The sequence below is a fragment of the Bos indicus x Bos taurus genome, chromosome 6 (genome assembly GCF_003369695.1).
Source record: "Bos indicus x Bos taurus breed Angus x Brahman F1 hybrid chromosome 6, Bos_hybrid_MaternalHap_v2.0, whole genome shotgun sequence".
NCBI lineage: Eukaryota > Metazoa > Chordata > Mammalia > Artiodactyla > Bovidae > Bos > Bos indicus x Bos taurus.
The window spans coordinates 12,570,019-12,591,832 of record NC_040081.1 but is presented as its reverse complement, the minus strand read 5'-3'; the positions used below and the strand labels follow the sequence as shown (position 1 = coordinate 12,591,832).

Below are 21,814 nucleotides of genomic sequence, written 5' to 3'. Positions count from 1 at the left end.
CAATGTGTTATACGTTTAATGGTATACTTTCCTTGGAAAGAATTCACTTACATGACAGATATCAAATTCAGTATACTTAATATACTGTAAATGCAATACTTGATTTTGCAAAATCATAGCATACCAAAAATCAGGTACATATCCTTGACATCATGATGATTATAGAATAGCCAAGAAAAGAAATACATATGATTCATGCTTACAGTGCTTTTGTCCTTAGAAGTCTTCTGCCCTGAAACTATATTGTGTTATTTTCAAGTTTTTCATACTGAATTATTCCGAAGAAGATGTTTTTAAGAATCATTTTTCCATTGGGTATTTATTGGCATATGTGTATTCCATTTTTAAGCATAGCAAACTTTAGGATCCCGGAATCTCTAAGTGCATGAATGTTTTAAGACTTTGGACTAGGGCTCTATCCTAGGTAGGACCTGAAATTTTGCTTCTATTATGCAAAATTGCTTCCTTTGTCTCTTGACTGTGATGTGTAGATTTAGTACATGTGTCATAGTTATTGATTAACTTAGTTATGCAGTTTTATAATGTTTTCCATTCTCTATAGTGCTATATGGTTTGTGTGCTTTTTTTGTTCCTTAAAAATCAAAAGCACTGAAGGCATAGAAACCTTGGATAAAGTTGCAAAATAGGTCACAATCTCCTTTGTGCTCTTCAGCACAAAGCCATCACCACCATGCCCTGTCACACCCACCATGCTCTTGTTTGGTCTCTCCACGATGTAGAATGGAATCACTCCTCTGCATGTGGCCTCCAAAAGGGGAAACACAAACATGGTGAAGCTCTTACTGGATCGTGGTGGTCAGATTGATGCCAAAACTAGGGTGAGTGTCTCTGTTCTTTCCATTTCCTACCATATTATTTTTTGTATTCTTTTAGCAGGCTCTTTAAAATAACAGTCCCTAAACACAAGCAATGCATTTTCAAGGAAATTACCTTCTTGGATTTGATTTAAACTTCATACATTATATAGAGGTTTTACATGGTCAAGTGGCATTAATATTTGCTCATAAGTACCCAGAGAAGCAGAATGCTAGCTCCTCAATTAAGTTCTTGCTTACTGATTTTCTGGGCACAAAGATCAAAGGTTGAACTTGCTCATCTGAGATTTGGCTAGTCATAAACATCAAGAGCCCAAACTCATTAGGACACATTAAGCTATGAGAGTGTGGTTTTTACATAAAAATATTTTGAAACATGTTGAAAATCTTTTGGTTTGAACTTTTCAATTCCTAAGTCGTTTTTCTTAACTAGCTATGCTATAGGGATCTGAGCAGGAGATCTCTGGTTATGCTTATGGAAAAAAAGGCATACAGTTATTACTATGCTGCATGTTTACTCATGTCAACATGCCAAGAGGCAGTGCCCTTCATTGATTTCAAATTTTTTGAGTAAAATATAGCTCTGAGTTTTTATGCACTCCCAAAAACTAGATAATAAGATATCAGGAGAACACAACTGTTTAAAGTGCAGACTCTGAATGCAGACTACCTGATTTCAAATGCTACTTCTGCTTACTAGCTGAGTGGTATTAACTTTTTACTTGTCTTCTCTAAACTTAGTTAGGCTAATAATACTACCTACCTCATAGGGTTGTGTGAGAATCAACTCTTAGGTATTTTTTTAAGTGCTTTGTGGTTAGTCGCTCAGTTGTGTCTGACTCTTTGCAGCCCATGGACTGTAGCCCACCAGGCTCCTCTGTCCATGAGGATTCTGCAAGCAAGAATACTGGAGTGGGTTACCATGCCCTCCTCTAGGGGATCTTCCCAGTCCAAGGATCGAACCCAGGTCTCCTACATTGCAGGTGGATTCTTTACCATCTGAGCCACCAGGGAAGCCCAAGAATACTGGAGTGGGTAGCCTATTCCTTCTCCAGAGGATCTTCCCGGCCCAGAAATCAAACCAGGGTCTCCTGCATTGCGGATTCTTTACCAGCTGAACTACCAATAAATTACTTAGCTACTCATAATGTTTATCATGTTATGGAAATGATGTACAATTACTTGCTTAAACATTAAACTAGTACCTTAGTGTTAATTCTCGAGTACATTTGATTAATCATAGACTTAAGCAAAACTTTAAACATCCCTATTATGTCAAATTCTGAAATGTATGGTGGAAGAAGTCTATATAAGTTAGTAGATAGAATATGTCCCTTGTGATATTTTATTGTCACTTTGTTTAATCCTGGGACTTTGCATGCTCATAGTCGAAGGAATAAAGATCTAACCTAATTCCCCTGCAAATCTTAAGACTAAAAAATATTTTAATAAATCTTATCATCTTTGAGCTTTTAGAAACTACACGAGTCCCAGACTATACATTTTGGTTTTTAATGACTTTAGACTATGTTGCTTTTTAAATCTCATTTCTCTACGACATTTGGTCCAGAGCACCTGGGTCATATTATCATGTGGGAACTCTGAAATGGTTTGCTTTTTCTGTCAAGATCTTTGCTGGGGTGTCTAGTGTCTTTCACCAGGGTTTTATGTGGTTTCTACCCTTTGCTTTGAGGGCATGCCTTTTCTCTTGCTATGCTGTAGGTATGCAGAATTTGGAATAATTACATATAATGTCACATGATTTGCTTACTTGTTCTCTGTATTTGAAAGAAAGAGTTTCTGTACCTCCTTCTTTAAGTCCATTACTTACATAATGAGTCCCTTTACACTCACCTGTCTGTCTCTATTGAGACTCTCTAGTAATTGAGAGGACCAATGTAAAGATAGCACTTTGTAAATGCAAAAAAAAAAAAATTATCTTCATCAGTGTTTTAAGGATACATGTTCCTCTTATTAATGCTTTTCTGGTGTATTCATTCATTATTGAGGCAATTGATTTTGTTTTTATTGATCATCACAATATTTGCTTTGTCCTTTACAATATGCTCTAATTTGCTTGCCCTTCATACATTTGCGTATATGATTTAAAAGTGTAACTGCAAATGAGCGTTGCTTTTTCATAAAAAGGGTACTGAGAAATGGATTTTTAGGCTAGTTCTGTCAGTGTAAGCATTGCTTTCTTCTTAAAGGGAATATTTGGACTGTATTTCATCCAATGTAGCTTTTAGATATAGCAAATAAATAGAATTTCACTCAGGTATTTATAAAGTGAAAATAGATTTTCTAATTGTACACATTGTGCAGATCTTCTGTTCATTCCTTCCTTAAACAAATAATTATTGATTTCCTACTTGGTGTTATGAACCCTAGTGATACAGCTGTTAACAAAGACAGACTAGATCCCTGTACTCAGAGATGCGTATCAACAATACCCAAGGGAGCAGGTTAGCAGCGTACTGGTAAAAAAGCTTAATATTAAGCTCTTTTAAAAAATAAACTATAGACTCTGATTTGTAGACTTTCCCTCTGGTGATTCGCATGGTTAAATACTTCCAAACTTCTATCATGGCCAACGAGAGCTACCAATGTCATATCCCTGACGCAGAATTGAGAAAAGCTAGGCAGAAAATTGACTCTCACCGATTTGCACGAGCTGATTCCAGTGTACCCTGGGATCAGTCACAATACTGAAGGTGGCACTGAGCTTTTCCTGTAAGTGAAAATATTTCCTCATTTCTAAAGTAGAATTTTAAAAGCAGTTATGTTCTTTAGGTTTTGGCTATAATCATTAGACCCATATCCTTCTTACCAAAAGTAAAATCACGTAGAGGTATCTGCTGAAAATCCAGGACTATGTCTGGAATCAGGAGGCCAATTCATGGTTTGTTTTTTCTTTTGTCCTTTAAAAACATATTTTAAAATTAAAAAATGTTGTATTTGTTTTTGACTATCTTTTTAGGTACTATAATAATGTATCTATTGATGGAATTTTTAATAATATAAATATTATTCTGTAATATTATATGTAAAGGCTTTGGGGCAATTTAAAAAATCATGCCCACAATCTCTCACCACTTTCACCAGCATTATATCAATCACTGAGACATTTTGCATCTCAGAGGCATTCTCATCATTGACTAGAATCTCATGTGAAACTTTAAGACATTTTCACCAGAGCCTTGGTTTTCTGGTGTCTGAAAAACCTCATTTTCATGTTAAAACAAAATGTTATAGCTAGTTAAGCATGATATTATTAACTTTTATTAAAGGCATTATTCTTTTTTATTTTTAAACTTATTTTTATCTAATGTGGAAATACTTCCTATAAGGATTATGGTTAAAATATTGAAATATGTATTTCAATGCAAGCAATAAAAGTATACAAAAAACATGTGAGGATGATTAATGAAAAACAATGCATCAAAGAAAGAGATCACCCTTGCTACTCATTATTAGAAGTAATAATTAAAGTAGTAGTAGGGGCTATAAGTTGTCATATGCACATGCTGTTCTAGGCACCCTGTTCAGTACTATGCTAATATCAGCTTAATTCATCTTCCTAACAACTTACCAAGTATTATTGTTTACTTGTTGAGAAAATATGGTGGTTTCAACTGAGAAATAAGACTACCAGTGTGAAAAATGAGTTTCAGAGGAGTTAAATAACTTAACCAAGGACACACAGCTTAGTAGTTAGCAGAGCTTATATTAACACACAGACTTCAGGATACGTTACTGGAAGAATAATCTAAGCTGACAGGGAGGAGAGGAAAAGATAAGAGAAATGGTTGTAAGAAGCTAATGCTGTGGGTTACTAGCCAGATAAATGGTGTTCCTTTAAGGATTACAAACATTGCAGTGTGATTTGAAATGATTCCAATGTGGTGGGGGGAAGAGAACACAGGGAAGCGGGGGAAAAGGCAATCTTCAAATACAGTCTTAAGAATGTAAGTTAAAAAAAAAAAAAGGTAATGAATAGGTAATAGCTCCTAAGAGTAAAAAGAGTTTAAAACATTCTTGAATACAAAACATCTCAATAAAGATTTGGGGCAGGGGATGAGACACTGTACTTTTTAGAATATATCCAAAATCTTCCCAGATTGATAATGTTGGGCAACTTGAATTTGATACAATTTACATATCATTTATACAGGCAGATAAATTACATCACTAAATTGTAATATTTATTTGTAGAACCAATTATTTAACCCTTAGTGTTCCTTGATATTCTAGTGGGTTTTTTAAGTGTTCTCCATATTTTCCTATTATTCTGAGAGCATTTTGGAGGTTTCAAAATGATTATGCCATGAATATTTCATATAATCTTTAGAAAGCAATACTCTGCCTTTTCTAAAAGTGATTTAAAATAGCATCCCTTCATCTTTCAAACAAGGCTGTAAGTTAAACTGGGTAAGAAAAACCATCCTCATTCAACATATCGTGAAGCGGAGCCTCAGGCAGATTCACCCATGGTGGGTTGATCCAAGACACACTCACACCCAGAGCTCAGTGGTTCCAGAGACCACGTGCTGGACTGTGCACGTCATGTCTTCATTCACTGTGTTGGATTTCACAAACTCTAGATCTCCATGAAGCCCCCACCAAGAATACGTTTGAGATATGAAGTTGCATCTAATTGCTGTTTCACTTATAATACAGCAACCAGTGCTCAGTATGTCCACCACCAGTCACTGGTACCAGTATACAAATGCGTCAGCACGGTAATCACCTTGCCCACACAGTTTTTCTTTTAAGTTCCTTTTGGCAAACTTTAAAATAAATTGGCATCCCAACTGCAGTAGTTTATATATATATATATATATATTTGCTGAGAAGACAGTCTTTTCATGCTAATTCTCAGATACCCCAAAACTGCAGGGTCTGTTTTGGTAATTAGTATCTCAATACTGGCTAAATAGATTTAACAAAGCAAGGAATAGTTATCATTAAGGTCCTAGCCAAAATCAGATGACTGGCCAAATAGATTTAACAAAGCAAGGATCAGTTATCATTAAGGTCCTAGCCAAAATCAAATGACTCAAATTTGATAATTTGAATAGAGATTATTCAAGGGCTTATTTACACCATTGTAGCTGGACTGAAGGGGAGGCAACAGGGAAGGTGACATATCCCTGGGGCTAGTTGCCAACAGGGCTCATTACCAACCCTAGGTCTGAAAGGTGAGAAGAGGTCACCTGCCCTTCAAAGGAGAGAGCTGTACACAGAAGGCTGCTTTGGTAGGAGTGCACACTTGGTTAAAGAGTCACTGCCAGACCCAGGAGATCCTTCAGGAAGTTGCTTCCATGTCTTGCTGTGTATCCCGTTGGCCAACCCCAGCCAGAAGCCAGGGGGCAGGGTAGCCCACAATGGAGAAGGGTAGAGCACAGATCTGGAAGGGCAAATGGAAGATAGCTAGCTTAGACATCACAGAATGTTGGATCACCTTTAGAAGAAGGTGAAAAAAAAATGACCTTTTTTTTTTATAAGCCTCATGGAACATTTCAGAAGAATTTATCAAAAGTGACAATTCAAGAGAGAAGATAGATGGACAAGTTAGATTAAGAAGAATTTTTAGAAGCTGTGTTAGGATAACCAGAATGAAAATAGAGTCATCAAATATCATCTCTGGGGGTGGCTCCAGGCAAGTAGGACTTTGAAGTTCAACAAATGCAGCACACTTTGCTTCTCCATCTTCCTCAATATGCAAATTCATGACCAGCCACAGTTTTTTTTTTTTTACGCTGAACCTCTACACATGGGATTTCTCTTATTCTCTCCCTCTTTCTGTTCTGTCTTTGCCTTTCTTTTTCTCTCTATCAAGATTTCTCTATGTTGTTTTCTCTCTTAAGTTTTCTTCTCTCTCACTTAACTGATAGCAATTCTATCACTGATCTGAGTCACTGGGACTGAATTTAGGAAACCCTTTCTTCAAGATGGCAACAGATACAGTCTTGGTTTGTTTGTTTAAAATGAACTCAGGCCTATCTTTCATTCTTTTGGCAGGATGGGTTGACACCCCTTCATTGTGCTGCAAGAAGCGGTCATGACCAAGTGGTGGAGCTTCTGCTGGAGCGGGGCGCTCCCTTGCTGGCAAGGACGAAGGTGAGTTGTTATGAGGAAGATAGTGTCCAGCACTCTTTAAGACATTTTTTGATAGTATCTATTCTTAAAATCAAAGCATCAGCTGAGCATATTCTGGTTCCTCAATTGTTGTGTTTGAGGAATGAGTCGTAGGTATCAAACTTTAAAAATTATTTTAAAAATACATGCATTGAGGTGTATTAAATGTGTCAGTTCATTTCAGTTCATTCGCTCAATCATGTCCAACTCTTTGCGACGCCATGGACTGCAGCATGCCAGGCCTCCCTGTCTATCACCAACTCTGGGAGTTTACTCAGACTCATATCCATTGAGTTGGTGATGCCATCCAACCATCTCATCCTCTGTCCTCCCCTTCTCTCCTGCCTTCAATCTTTCCCAGCATCAGGGTCTTTTCCAATGAGTCACTTCTTCTCATCAGGTGACCAAAGTATTGGAGTTTCATTCAACATCAGTTCTTCCAATGAATATTCAGGACTGATTCCCTTTAGGATGGACTGGTTATATCTCCTTCAGTCCAAGAGACTCTCAAGAGTCTTCTCCAACACCACAGCTCAAAAGCATCAATTCTTTGGCACTCAGCTTTCTTTATAGTCAAACTCTCACATCCATACACGACTGCTGGATAAACCATAGCCTTGACTAGACGGACTTTTGTTGGCAAAGTAATGTCTCTGCTTTTTAGTATGCTGTCTATGTTGGTCATAACTTTTCTTCCAAGGAATAAGCATCTTTTAATTTCATGGCTGAAGTCACCATCTGCAATGATTTTGGAACCCCCCCCCAAAATAAAGTCTGTCACTGTTTCCTCTGTTTCCCCATCTATTTGCCATAAAGTGATGGGACTGGATGCTGTGATCTTAGTTTTCTGAGTGTTGAGTTTTAAGCCAACTTTATTTTAAATGTATAACTTCCAGTTATTTCTATATTTTTACCTGCTGTTCTCTCTGTAGATAGAAATGTGAATATTACTGTATTATATGTAAATGTGGATATTATATATGTGATAATGTCTCTAAACATTGTTAGTTTACATTTTTATGATACTCTGAGATGGCTGTAAAATGCATATAAAATTATGTTTTAAAGAAGTACAAGTAGCAATACAAGATAAGATTGTATGGGATAAGCTGTCCAATCTTTATTTCTTAGACAGTACTATTAAAAAGAATTTCGTGTTGGTTGATTATAATTGCAATTAATAGGTGATGTGAAAAGCAAAAGTTAGGATAGCCTAGCTACAGAGAACCATTAAACAAGCATATTGTTCTCTATGGCATAGTACATCTTGTATATTCTGGTCTCATTTCATCAATGTTCACAGCCATGAGGAAAACTCTTATCCATACAAATAGAAACAGAGTGATGAGCTGATTTATTGGATATTTTCTTTGAGTTACCAGAAGATAGCGTGAGACACAGTTTGAAAATAATCACACAGAGTTATTTAATGGGAAATGTAACAACACTTGGATCCTTAAATACAGCAGAAATTTAGACAGGGGACATTTCTTTTATTTTCTCCCTATTGCATTTCTCCCATCCCCTGAACATGATTCATATCAACCAATGCTGTAACTAGGGTAAGCTGAGAAAAATAAGGCAGCCAACACAAGTACATATTTTTCAATTTATGTTATAATTAAATATTTAATTGAAATTATTGGAGCAAAAACCAGCCCACAGGTTCAAAATTTGTATAGAATGAACTTAGTCTTTAGAGATGTGCCTCATAGGTCCTGAAAGGGTGGCTTCAAATCAGAAGTATATGAAGACAAAGAATAAATCATCTGCATCATTTTCATTCTCATATCTATACTATGAATGTTGTAGAGATCTGTCTTTAAAATGCAACATTTTGGGCTGGGTAATGCATGCATATGGAGAAGGCAATGGCACCCCACTCCAGTACTCTTGCCTAGAAAATCCCATGGACGGAGGAGCCTGGTAGGCTGCAGTCCATGGGGTCGCTAAGAGTCGGACACGACTGAGCGACTTCACTTTCTCTTTTCACTTTCCAGCATTGGAGAAGGAAATGGCAACCCACTCCAGTGTTCTTGCCTGGAGAATCCCAGGGACGGGGGAGCCTGGTGGGCTGCCATCTATGGGGTCACACAGAGTCGGACACGACTGAAGTGACTTAGCAATGCATGCATAATTAAGGAAAATTTTGTTGAGGAAATAGATTGAAATTTAAATGGAAGGAACAAAATTTCACACTGCTCATTCTATAACTAATAAAAGACCTGTATCAAATTGAGGGTAGGCAGATAGGCCATTCCACAAACAATAAAATAATCTCATTTGCATAATTTGCCTGTAATTGTAATCACTAATGAAGACTATGGTTTACCTTGATGGAATTTTTTAATGGCCTACTTGTAAAAATCAGATATCATTCATGTATCATCAAACTGGTCTTCCCAGGAGACTCAGTGGGTAAAATATCTACTTGCAATACACGAGATGCAGGAGATACAGGTTTGATACCTGTGTCGGGAAGATCCCCTGGAGAAGGGCATAGCAAGCCACTCCAGTATTCTTGCCTGGAGAATCCCATGGAGAGAGAATCCTGGTGGGCTACAGTCCTTAGTGTTGCAAAGAGTCAAACATGACTGAAATGACTGAGCATGCATGCATGCATCATCAGTCTATCATAGTGAGTAGCTACAATGTGCCAAGCAGTGTTCTGGACACCAAGGGATTATCAAGAAAAATAATATGCTATCTGTAGTTTCAAGAAGCTCGGAATTTACATGGGTAAGATAGACAAGGAGTTAGTACAAAAAGTAGAGCTATGTTTGTGGTAAGGAACAGAAGAAAGTGAATTAACCATCTTGGAGTGAGGTGACACCACTGGCCTGGAAAGGGCCAAGGCAACTAATACCAGACTAGCTTCCCTCCCTCTCCATATCTCCCAGCTTTGTATCATCTTTTATTCCTCCTTCAAGCAAATATTCATCTATCTAGCTGTCACTCTCCCTCTTTCTTTGAAAATTCAAATGCTCAGTAAACTGTGACTCTTCTCCACAACTTATCCTTTAAAAAAAAAAAGAAGATGTATCCATCATTTATTTGGACGCACTGGATCTTAGTTGTGATACAAGATCTAGTCCCTGACCAGGGATCAAACCTGGACCCCTTGCATTGGGAGTGTCAGGTCTTAGCCACTGGACCACCAGGGAAGTCCCCAAAAGCCCTGTTCTAATTGGTGATTTTAACAATCTTGGTGAGGGCAGTAGATGATCGTTTCACTTGGCCTCTACAGTTTGCTCACTGTAAAGCCTCTGTAATTTCTGTGTTTAACCTCCCCTTTGTCCAACCACCTCCTCTGTTTCAGTGAATACTCTCCAGAAGCCCAACTCCAGAAAAATGTTTATTGTTCTGGTGCCATTAGCCAGGTGTTGAACTGTCTCTCATTCACCTTATTCCCTCACCTCTATGCACCAGAAATTCCCTGGTTACTTGTACCACTCCCTGACATACTCATACACACCTGCTACATTTCACCCTGATATAAATCCAGCTCCCATTTTTGAGGCTGAATGGGGCTGCAGAAAGCATCCAACTGCAGTGATGCGGCTCTCTTTAACTTTGTAATCCCTAATGATCCCTGTGATCCCTAAGTCGACCTGATGCTGCCTGACTACACACTGTATTTTCCTGTCTGTTTACTCTCACTCCCTGCCATCGGATTATTCTATACATTTTCTTTTTCCTTCAAACTTCTTTTTTAAAAAAATTTTATTGGAGTATAGTTGATTCACAATGTTATGTTAATTTCAGGTGTGAGTGTTAATTTCAGCAAAGTGAGTTAGTTATACATACATCCACTGTTTTTTAGATTCTTTTCCCATATAGGCCACTGCAGAGTATTGAGTGCCTATGCTACACAATAGGTCCTTATTAATTATCTATTTATTTTTAGTAGTGTGTATATATCAACTTCAATTCCCCAGTTTATCCCTCTTCCACCCTTATCCCGCCATAACCTTAAGTTTGTTGTCCGCATCTGTGATTCTGCTTCTGTTTTATAAATAAGTTCATCTGTGCCCTTTTTCTAGATTCCACATATAAGTGATACCATATGATATGTCTTTCTCTCTCTTACATTACTCAATATGACTAAAATGTGGGCCTGGTTTGGTTTTGATGTGCAGAACGGGCTGTCTCCACTTCACATGGCTGCACAGGGGGACCACGTGGAATGTGTGAAGCACCTGCTCCAGCACAAGGCGCCTGTTGATGACGTCACTTTGGACTACTTGACGGCCCTCCACGTTGCCGCACACTGCGGCCACTACCGAGTAACCAAACTTCTTCTGGACAAGAGAGCCAACCCGAACGCCAGAGCCCTGGTAAACCTGGCCCAGTCCACGTTAAATGAATACAGGTTGACACCAGCGAACCCACACTGATTGATCAGTGGTTGCAGACACCAGCAGTGCACGGTTACAGATACACAGTTAATTCTAAATTTGTCACCTCCCGCAAGTTGCCTGCCTACTTCATACCGTCACAGTTTGCTATTAAATAACGGCAGGGATAGATTTAAGAGAACACCAAGGTAACATTGCCGTAATTAGCAAGTCATAGATAATATGAAACCTCTGGAGTGATCAGCATTTTTAAATGGAAAATCGGAGTTGCAAAATAGGCAGTTATAAAAATAAGTTCTATACACCTCTATATAGAGTCAGAATAAAATTGTAAAAAAGCTAAACTTTATAATCTTTGGGGGAAAAATGTTTAAAGTGAACAGATTTGACAGCGTAAGGTAATGTAAAATGTAAGCTGTAAAGAATTCACTTGGAGGTGTTCCTTATTGACCTGATTCCTCAACCATAGACTAATAGAAAAGTGATGCTGGTCATCTTTTTACTTCAGGAAGCATTTTATATGAACTATTTCAGCAGTTGCTCAAGAGAAATCTGCAAATGGTTGTCCCTAGAGCACCTTCTGTGTCCCTCACAGTCTAATGTTGAATAAGTCTCCTTGCTTCACTTATATTTTAACCATAATCATTGGAAGTATTAGGCATGTATTAATTTATGCCTCTTGTTTCCTAATTCTCTAACTAAAGGCAAATCCTTTTTTCTATTTGTTTATGTCAGTTAAATTAGTCTTCAGGCAATCAATATTTAAGAGAATGTATTAGAATTAGAAAATATTGGATCTTACTTTTATGAGAAATTTTCCTTGGAATCAACTTATTTATTGTTGCCTGGGAAACAACTATACTTTTTGGGTTATGTGCAATTACATGAGGATGTTTGTTTTCTTACAAAGAAAAAAGTACTCATTTTTAATTGGATAGTGGCCAATAAGCTTATAAGATATCATACTCTAATCATTGAAGATCTTTTAAGTGCTACATATACATGTTGTTATTTATATCTGGCTTATTACATAGCTAATAGATGGGAAATTTTAAAATGTTATGAATAATAATGTCATAAGTTAAAGAAAATTATATACTTTCCCAAGAACTGTTAATGTAGAAAAATATTTTCTGATAAAAAGTCCCTATTGGGACATGCAAAATTGTTAACTAGCAGAATGGATACAGCTATTCTATATAGAGTCATCATTGTTCAAATAAAAATATAATACTTAACACATAAGGATTAAGCATGGGGTTAACAAATTTTTATGTAATTTCCCCCAATTCCTGCACATTATCCTAGTATGAAAAGTTAAAAAGTACCTTAAAGACTTCTCCACATTTCTTTGCTTTTAAGAGATATCTTCTTACAGTTATTTAAAAAATTCTTCATACTATTTTTGAAAATATTTCAGCACTTATTACTTTCTTTCTAAAACAAAATGTATCTTGATTGGCATGTTATAAAAATGTTATATTAAAGATATAAGAAATATAACATGGCTATAAAGATATTATCAACATAAATAATGATTTCTGCTAATATACAACAATTCCTCATAAAACATTTTTAATATAAACAGTATAACTTCTGGCTATAAAAAATGATCAACACAAATAATTTCTGTTAATTTGTAACACCTGTTCCCTAAAAAAATAGTAGCTAACCTGAAACATTTATTATAGAGGTAGTCATAAATCTTAGATTTTCAAAATAAAACAGGTAATGATTTTTCACTCTAAGAAATAGCCCATCATCAAAAAAAATGTATTCTTATCTTTGAAGCATCTTTAAGCCATTTAATAATCTGTCCTATTAGTATACTTTAAACCATTTTAGAACTAAACTATAATTATGTGTGTTTTTTCCACCATAGAAGAATAGGCCCACGTCCCTTTTGTTTTCTCTGTAACCACACAACAATGCCATACCTGCCCCCCACACATGACACAAGCCTCCAGGAATACACCATCGCTGTCTAACTCCAACAGCTACAGCATTTGAAGAAATGGTAACATTATGTGACGATGTAGCATTACTGCCTGCAATGTGCCAGCATGGAGTTGTGTGAGACTCGTTTCTGCATGTTTTCAACTAACTTGATTGTCTTTTGCACAGAATGGTTTTACTCCACTGCACATTGCCTGCAAGAAAAACCGCATCAAAGTCATGGAACTGCTGGTGAAATATGGGGCTTCAATCCAAGCTATAACAGAGGTAGAAAAATGTTTCAGCTTGTCACGAAACATTCCTTGTCTTACTCCTTCTTCCCCTTCCTTCCACCCATCTTCTGTCCTCTCCGAGTTTTATTTATCTGAAGAAGCCCCAAGGCCCCCACCGGTGCAGAGGAGTAAAACTGCTGTCGCTTTGTTTCGCAGTCTGGCCTCACACCAATACATGTGGCTGCCTTCATGGGCCACTTGAACATTGTCCTCCTTCTGCTGCAGAACGGAGCCTCTCCAGATGTCACTAACATTGTGAGTATGGCTTGGGTCAGAATAACCACAGGAGAGAGAGTGAGAGGATGTGTGTGGGTGTGTGTAGAGATGTGTGTGTGTAGAGATGTGTGTGTGTGTGTGTGTGATCAAAGCTCAGTGGCTGGCCGAGCTTTGGGAAGCACCCCTGTGATAACTTTATTGAAGTAATTGCTAGAATGTTGGTGAGGACAACCTCCATAGGGTAAGAAATATTTTACACAGTACATTGGAAGCTGTGGAGCAAGACTGTGTCAGCTTCCTGGTGCAGATGAATTGGCCACACATCTTAAATACAGTTATTAAAATGCATTTTAAGAGGTCCTCTGAATGTGAATGAATTATTGGTTGGAATAAAAACTTTATGGCTCAAGTGAATCATATTCCAGGTAATTTTGGTTAAAATATTGAGTACCATAATTGGTTATATCAAATGATTAACCAGAGGTAGACCAAGAGTTTTTTGTTTAATTTTTTTTTACTTAATATCAAATTCCACCCCTTTAAATCACATGGATTTTCCATTTTCTAACCTTACTCTGTCGATTTTTCCTTTTGATTTGATTTTGTTTGCTAAAGTAGTTATACTTTGCAACTTTTTGACGTATCCTAAAGTCCATGTTGGTCGCCAGACAACTTTTGTTCTGCCAATAAATGCTGGATATTTCAGAATTCTTCTACATAATCTAAGTTAGGATTTTTATTTCCCATTTCTTATTTCTCTCATTTTCTTGGAGTCTGCCCAGTTAAACTTTGATCATTGAATGCAGATTTTCTTTTGAACAAGAGAACTTGCTCTGTACAAGGTGATGTCAAGTATTTGAAGCTCACCAGGACCCACTGAACCACTGAGAGGCTTTAAAAAGTATTCAACAGAAATAACTACCCCAATACATGTTAGTGTTTATTATTAAAGTGAATCATGCTTTCAAAAGCAGTTGGTTTACTATGGCTATTAATTTTGGGTGTCCCATTCCTTTTCGGTTGTAAAACAGAATGTTCAATTTCACTTTTTATTTGTATTCCCTCTCACTTTCTCATTTCCTTGTGTTTTGCACACTGTTTCCATGCTGAAGATTCTGATGTGTGGACAAATCCATATGAAATAAATTCATTAGATTTTAATTATGATTTAATACCTCTCCATAGTATTCACAATTGGAGTATAAAACCACTAAAGAATTGAAATATAGTCTATATTTATAATTCCCCTACTTATACCTTATTGATCCTAAAGTAATGCTGTATGCAAATTTTAATTTCTCCATTAAAGATAAATTTCACAACATGCCAACTTGAGTTTAATTTATGGTCACTTCTTAGGACTTTAAAAGAAATCAACAGCATCTTTTTTTGTGTTCAGAAATGGCTGCCTCTCTTTTTTTAAATTGAGACCTGTACAATCCAGTACCTTTAAAAGAAGTTCTCTGAGTCCTTTCTCACTGTACTGTGCTTTCCTTCTCTGCATTAAAATGCCTGCGGTATCTCAGGAGCAATGTTGACACCATGTGAATTCCATTATCATGCTGTAATGCTATAATAATATAGATAAGTATAGTCTATGCAATGCTTGATTGAAACTCCCTGTGTTTCTGAGGGGAGACTTTTTGGAAAATCTTTTTGAGGGGAGATTTTTGCTAAATATTTTCTTAATCCAAGAAAAGCCACAAGAAATGGTTGTATGGTTCTGTGGCACTCTTAATTTGCTTTTTCACTGACCAATTCCAAATTATTTGATGCTTATGGATTTACTCCATATTGATATGCTCCATTCCACACACAAAAAAACAAACCACAAAAACCTGTGTAGGCTACATATAGATTTTCAAGTAAAAATAAATAGCAATTAAAGCAAGAAAAATGTTGACGTCTTTAGGTTCTTAAATACTCCCAAATTTGGCAATTGCTGTATTAAACTTTAACTTCCACCTGTTGGTCATTATGAAGTTCTTCATTCTTCATCTTCTCATTTGTCCATCCATACTCTTTTCCTTCAGATCCTTCAAAGTAAATATTTGAGGGGCATCTGCCAACATAATCCTCTCCTTGAACGTGTTTCCTAGTTGCTTTTTGTTTGTTCATTTTAAGTTTTGTATGATGTGTCCTTCAGGGAACAGATACCATAGAGATAGGACTGCCAGAAAAAATACAGTACTCCCAGTTAAATTTGAATTTCAGATAAACAACACGTAATAGTTTTTAGTATATGCATTCCCCAGGCAATAGTCAAGACATGCTAAATTAATATTCTTTGTCTGGAATTCAAATTTAACTGGCCATCCTGTATTTTGATTTGGTAATTTTGGCAACCCAACATTTAGAGGAATCTAACTTTCTCTAGCAGTGGGATGCCTGTGAACTGATGTCTTCTCAGAACGTGAGGCTGTAGCTCCTGGATCCAAAACTCTTTGTGGTTGATTAAGAAACCATGTGAACACTGGCTGCCTGCTTGCTGTGTCAGAGTTGGGCATTTCCTGACCCCAAAGTACCCCGCCCGTGGAGCCTTTGTGTGTTGCCTGAAATCATGTTGCATTTTTGAATGCAATGCTGTCTGTTATGCTTTGATGCTTTCCAACTGATGCAGCCAAAGTGGAAGTCAACATAGCTGTCAGCAGAGTCGGTCTTAATGACTGGGAGGAGGGGCATGAAATTTAGTACCTGCTTTGGACATGAGCATACTCATTCTCCTGCCAGTCTTGTTTATATGTCTCAAAATTCACTCCAAGCTTGAAGTGTACCAACAACTCAATCATGTGCAAATATTATTACTGCAAAGTTCCCTTTCCAGAAAGTTCACAAATGTACTTTAAAACCTAGAAAGCTGAGCTGACAGTTGTGATACATCCATAATCCAAAGTATGCATTGACAAGCATGGGAGTAAAAACCCCAGCACTTTGAGGGCTCTCCAGACTGCAACGTGGGGGACACAGAGCTTTTCTCTTCTTATAGTTAATCAATGGATTCATGGCTTAAGTTCACACTGCATATTATATTTAAGACTGTCCCCTAATCCTTAAAGTTAATTAGCTTAAGATAAGGAAAACAAGATCATTGAATAAGATGAGGTACCCATTAACTAAGAAATGGAAGTTACTGATTAATATAATATATAACATCTTTCATTTTCTTATTTATACTTATATATAAACAAGGATAACATAAAGCTAAAAGAATAAGGATAGTTTACCATAAAAGTAAGTTATCCAAAAGTCATTAAATAAGAATTGAACACGGCCATTGTTTTAAAGTGGACAGACGATTTGCGTGTATATATGTGTAACTTTTCTTTGAATATAATGTTTAATATTTTAGGGTTTATATCTTACTTATCAATTTCAAATGTGTAAACACTATAAAAAATAACTTATTTTAGGTACAAATAAGGATATTGAAAATACTAAGACTAATACTGGAAATACTACATTTTGAAAACTCCTTATTGATAAAGTTTGGCTTGTAAAGGAAACATAAAATTCATCATTGAGTAGGTACTCCTGAGACCTCTTTGATTTAACTTCTTATAAGAAAATTTATTTTTGTCTTCATTTCTTCCAAAATTAGTAAAATTGCCATATTATTATAGGACTCTGAATAAAAAATTTGAGTTTTTTTTTTCTCTAAATCAGAAGATCTAGCTTCATCTATTTAGGAACAGGTTTTAAGTGATACAGAAAAGTTAGAAATTGTGGTTGTCTGAAAAGGAAAAATCTTCCCATACATCCAAAGGGTGAAAACAAATACAGCTATTCTGATAATGTTATTTGATGTGATAACATACTCCGATACATTTACAAAAGTCAAAAGATAGCATCAGAAAATAAGGCCATTAGAGGATAAATGAATCACCAACAAAAAGAACATTAGAGTTAGACATCCAATTCAGTGCTTTTAAATTCAGATCATTGGAAATGAATTTCTTATAATTTCATAAGGAGTGGAACACTGAACACTAGCAAAAAATGAACTGTGAGCTAAGTACCAAACGAAAGTTTGGTAAAAACTTTGTACTTTGGTAAAAAGTTTGTCTTAAATCTTCTTAGTCTGTTTGTTGTGCAAGGAATCAGAAGAAATTATTCACCGGGATTTGTCAGGTGTATCCAATTACCTCAACCAACTTTGAAATCAATTTAGTCTATTTGGAATGGTTTACCAGGTTGAAGTCAACCTTCTTTTCTAGTATAGTTGTGGTGACAAAAATAACTTTTATTCTAGAATCTTATTCTTTTGTAGTTGTAAAATTGTTTAACAGAATGAACCCCTGCTTTCTTTAGAACTACTGTGGATTTAGTATGCTGATTGGGAAAAAAAAAATCTCTCTTTTAGAGGCAGTAATTAACAGGCTTCCTAATGAGAAAATTCTCTTATGTCTAACCATCATCCTTCATGCTGCAGGGTAAGCTGCCTTTTCCTGATAGGTGCGTCTGCCTTGAGGCAGCACGGAGATGCTTAAGGAGAGACCCGAAGCTCAGTGCTGCCCACCTCAACCTATGGCATTGTTAACTTTGCTGTACTCACTTCTGAGTGGTTCTATCAAATAACTGTCTGTAATTAAACATGCTGATCAATGATAAGCAGGGACCTCCTGGGCAAATCAGATTTCTCATATGAACTGTCTTTAGTCTCAGAACACCAAGACAAATGTGAAATAATAGCTTATTTCAGAAGTAAATGTTGAATTCTGGAAAGGAATGGCTTCCGTATGGTGCAGGTGCTGCAATTTTTTGTGTTGACTTGATCTTTAGCATCTAGAGTTTCTCATTAGTAATAACAGAATGAAGTCGTAATCACATGGGCAAGTGTGACAGATTTTAGGTTTGCCGGATAAAAGATGACTTCATGTCACCAAAGACAAGTAGTTTATGTTGGTTACAAAGTCAAACCTCAGGGTATCCTGGATGTTTGGGTAAGTTCACTAGTTTTTTTATGGAGTGAAGTGAAGTGAAGTGAAGTGAAGTCGCTCAGTCGTGTCCGACTCTTTGCGACCCCATGGACTGTAGCCTACCGGGCTCCTCCATCCATGGGATTTTCCAGGCAAGAGTACTGGAGTGGGGTGCCATTGCCTTCTCCAGGGGATCTTCCTGACCCAGGGATCGAACCCGGGTCTCCCGCATTGTAGGCAGACACTTTACCATCTGAGCCAGATGTTTATATATACATTTGTTCTATCCTTATGAAGATGGAGAACGTACCAAACTGTGTTTTTCCAGACTGAAGAATTAGGAAGTAATTATGCCTTTACCAAGATTTCTTACACCTTTGGATATAATGCTATCTTTCACAAAAAGGCACATTTTTATTGTGTGCTATCCAGAGCAGTGGGTTTGCTTAAGATTCAGCAATCTCTGTTTCCTGGCAGCGTGGGGAGACGGCCCTGCACATGGCGGCCCGTGCAGGGCAGGTGGAAGTGGTCCGATGCCTCCTGAGGAACGGTGCCCTCGTCGATGCCAGAGCCAGGGTAGGTGCTGGTGCTTGGGGTTTGCTGCTGTTACGAGCATGACTTCCATCTCCAAGGGATGCTGCTGTCCATCTCCTGATGTGGAAATGCCAAGGACTGTAGGTGAACGCATCAATTCAGTAACAGTTTTTCAGGCAGAAATGAAATGGTACAGTGAATATACACAATGGAAAATACACTCCAATTTTAGAAACATTAATGTTTGAAAAAATATACAGTATATAAGAAATTGGGCATTGAGTAACATTTTAATGATTTTTTTTAACCTATGAAAGCACTTCCACAAATATCTTCATTTTCATGAGCTTTAATATTTTTATCTATATTATAAAGATACTTACATAATATTTATTTCTTACCACCAAAGCTGATCAAATTTCCATAGACATTTCTTACTAGTTACTGAGAAACAAATCGTGTTCAAAGTTTTCATGTTTCCCCTTCATATGCTTTATTTTCCTCCTTTTTGTAATGAGTTCTACTTTTCTTCTTTTCTGATTCTCCATATTTAGACGTTCTGTCCTTCTCCTCTTCCAAAATATGGGAGATTGTGTGATTGGATTCTTCCATTTCTAATTCCCCCACAACTTGAATTTTTTCCCTCTTCTTTTAAAAAAAAGTTTTGCTTCCCTGTTTCTTTTTTCACCTTCTTCCTTTACACTGAATATTTTATCAATATCTTCTGTTTCCTTTTCCACGCTGTGCTGTTAACTTTTGCGCTAGCTTCTTTGGGATTCTCATAGAATATTTAAATACTTTTTCTCTCCTTGTTCAATATCTAAGCTAGAGCTCACTTCAGCATGAATCCCACCCTTGTGAGTCCATTTCAGAAACATTAGTGTACTGGAATGAAAGCATTCTACCGGAGTCATACAAATTGTCATTTTAGGCAAGTCATTTCACTTCCGGGTCTTTATGATTAAAATGTAAGCTTGGCCTTAGAAACCTTGAAAATCCTGTAGACTTCCTTAACATTCTCTGACTCTGTGCATGTTGCAGCATTTTTTCCTGCAGACCTTCATGCAGAATGCAGTGATGCGTGGGCAGCCTTGACATTACTGTTGTGCCTTTAGATTTTATCCACCTTTCTATCCACTGTACAAGTAGTGTAACTTATGTTCTTTGGTAATCATTATTGTTGTTTTATGCTCTTATGTGTTAAGTGTTTTGTTATTCAATCTCTATTCTTCCCTGCCTTGGCATTTTTCTTGGTTCCCTCTCCCTCTCCCCCTCGCCCACCCTTAAAGACTATTTTTTAAAAGCAGTGTTAGTTTCACAGCAAAATTGAGAGGAAGGTTCATAGATTTCCAAAAGGCACCCGACCCCATAATCTCCCGATTATTAGCATTCCCTGCCGGAGTGGTACATTGATTATGAATGATGAAGCTACATTGATACATCATGATACCCCCAAGCCCATAGTTTACACAAGGGTTCACCCTAGGTGTTGTACATTCTCTGGGTTTGGACAAATGTATAATGACATGTATCCATCCTTAAGGCATCAATCAGAGTAGTTTCACTGCCCTAAAAATCCTCTGTGCTCTGCCTATTCTCACTTCCTTTCAAGTTTGCCTGGCAATTCAGCTATTAGAAAAAAATTTATGGTCAGTCAATGCCCTCTGAGTACTATGAACTTCACTAAGTTTACCAGAAATTATGGTAGTGTTCTGGTAAATATGTTACAATCCATGCTCAATCATAAAAGGCCTTCACATTTATCTCTCTTAATATGAAATGAAGTGAAAGTGAAAGTCACTCAGTTGTGTCCGACTCTTTGCGACCCCATGGACAGTACAGTCCATGGAATTCTCCAGGCCAGAATACTGGAGTGGGTAGCCTATCCCTTCTCCAGTGGATCTTCCTGACCCAGGAATCGAACCAGGGTCTCCTGCATTGCAGGTAGATTCTTTACCAACTGAGCTATCAGGGAAGCCCTCTCTTTTAATATGAAACTACCTAATAGTTTGAGTAAAATTCCCACATGCAGGCACTTCTGAAAACTCCCTCTCCTAACCTAATACCATTGTGCTAAAATTCACTTTCTTACAAAGGGGAGACAGTAAAAATTTTACCCGGTTACCACACAGATCTCTAAGGTCAAGATCTCTGGGTAGTATGTATTCTTATCTATCGGGTTTTAGAAATATTACCTCATGGTTATATAATCATGGGGCTAAGTCATATTTATGAGTGATATATAATGAAAGAAATGTCATGTCATCACAATAATATCTTTCACTTAAGAAGTGCAAGAATACTCAATTCACTAGTCAAGAGCACGTGTCACATTTTGCTCGACAGACTGGAGAGCAGGGGCCGCCGTGGCCAGGTTCCTGCTCACACTCTGTGCTTGCCCCACCCCCAGATCCAGATCCTTTCTCACCCAGTGTCCCCCACGGACGTAACTGGGGGCGCTGTGACGACCTGCACTTCTGAGAGCTCTCTTGCTTTTAAGCGCCCACGTTCTGTTGGCACAATATGGGGCTCTGGCATTTTCTCTAGGGATTGAGCAATCATAGGGCTCCTGATTTAACCTCACT

The 21,814-nt window shown here is 37.2% G+C and overlaps 1 protein-coding gene across 41 annotated transcripts in view; it reads left to right on the top strand.

Moving 5' to 3' along the window:
- The window catches only part of ANK2 (ankyrin 2), a 365,297-nt gene that overhangs the window by 224,611 nt on the left and 118,872 nt on the right, over nucleotides 1-21,814 (top strand). For 38 of the 41 annotated variants that reach the window (XM_027543772.1, XM_027543778.1, XM_027543779.1 and 35 more), the window contains 6 exons: nucleotides 741-839; nucleotides 6,861-6,959; nucleotides 11,117-11,314; nucleotides 13,460-13,558; nucleotides 13,720-13,818; nucleotides 19,173-19,271. In XM_027543772.1, coding sequence (XP_027399573.1) covers nucleotides 741-839; nucleotides 6,861-6,959; nucleotides 11,117-11,314; nucleotides 13,460-13,558; nucleotides 13,720-13,818; nucleotides 19,173-19,271 — 693 coding nt within the window. The remainder of the gene's footprint in view (nucleotides 1-740; nucleotides 840-6,860; nucleotides 6,960-11,116; nucleotides 11,315-13,459; nucleotides 13,559-13,719; nucleotides 13,819-19,172; nucleotides 19,272-21,814) is intronic. The other 3 variants (XM_027543806.1, XM_027543800.1, XM_027543805.1) reach the window with 1 other exon arrangement.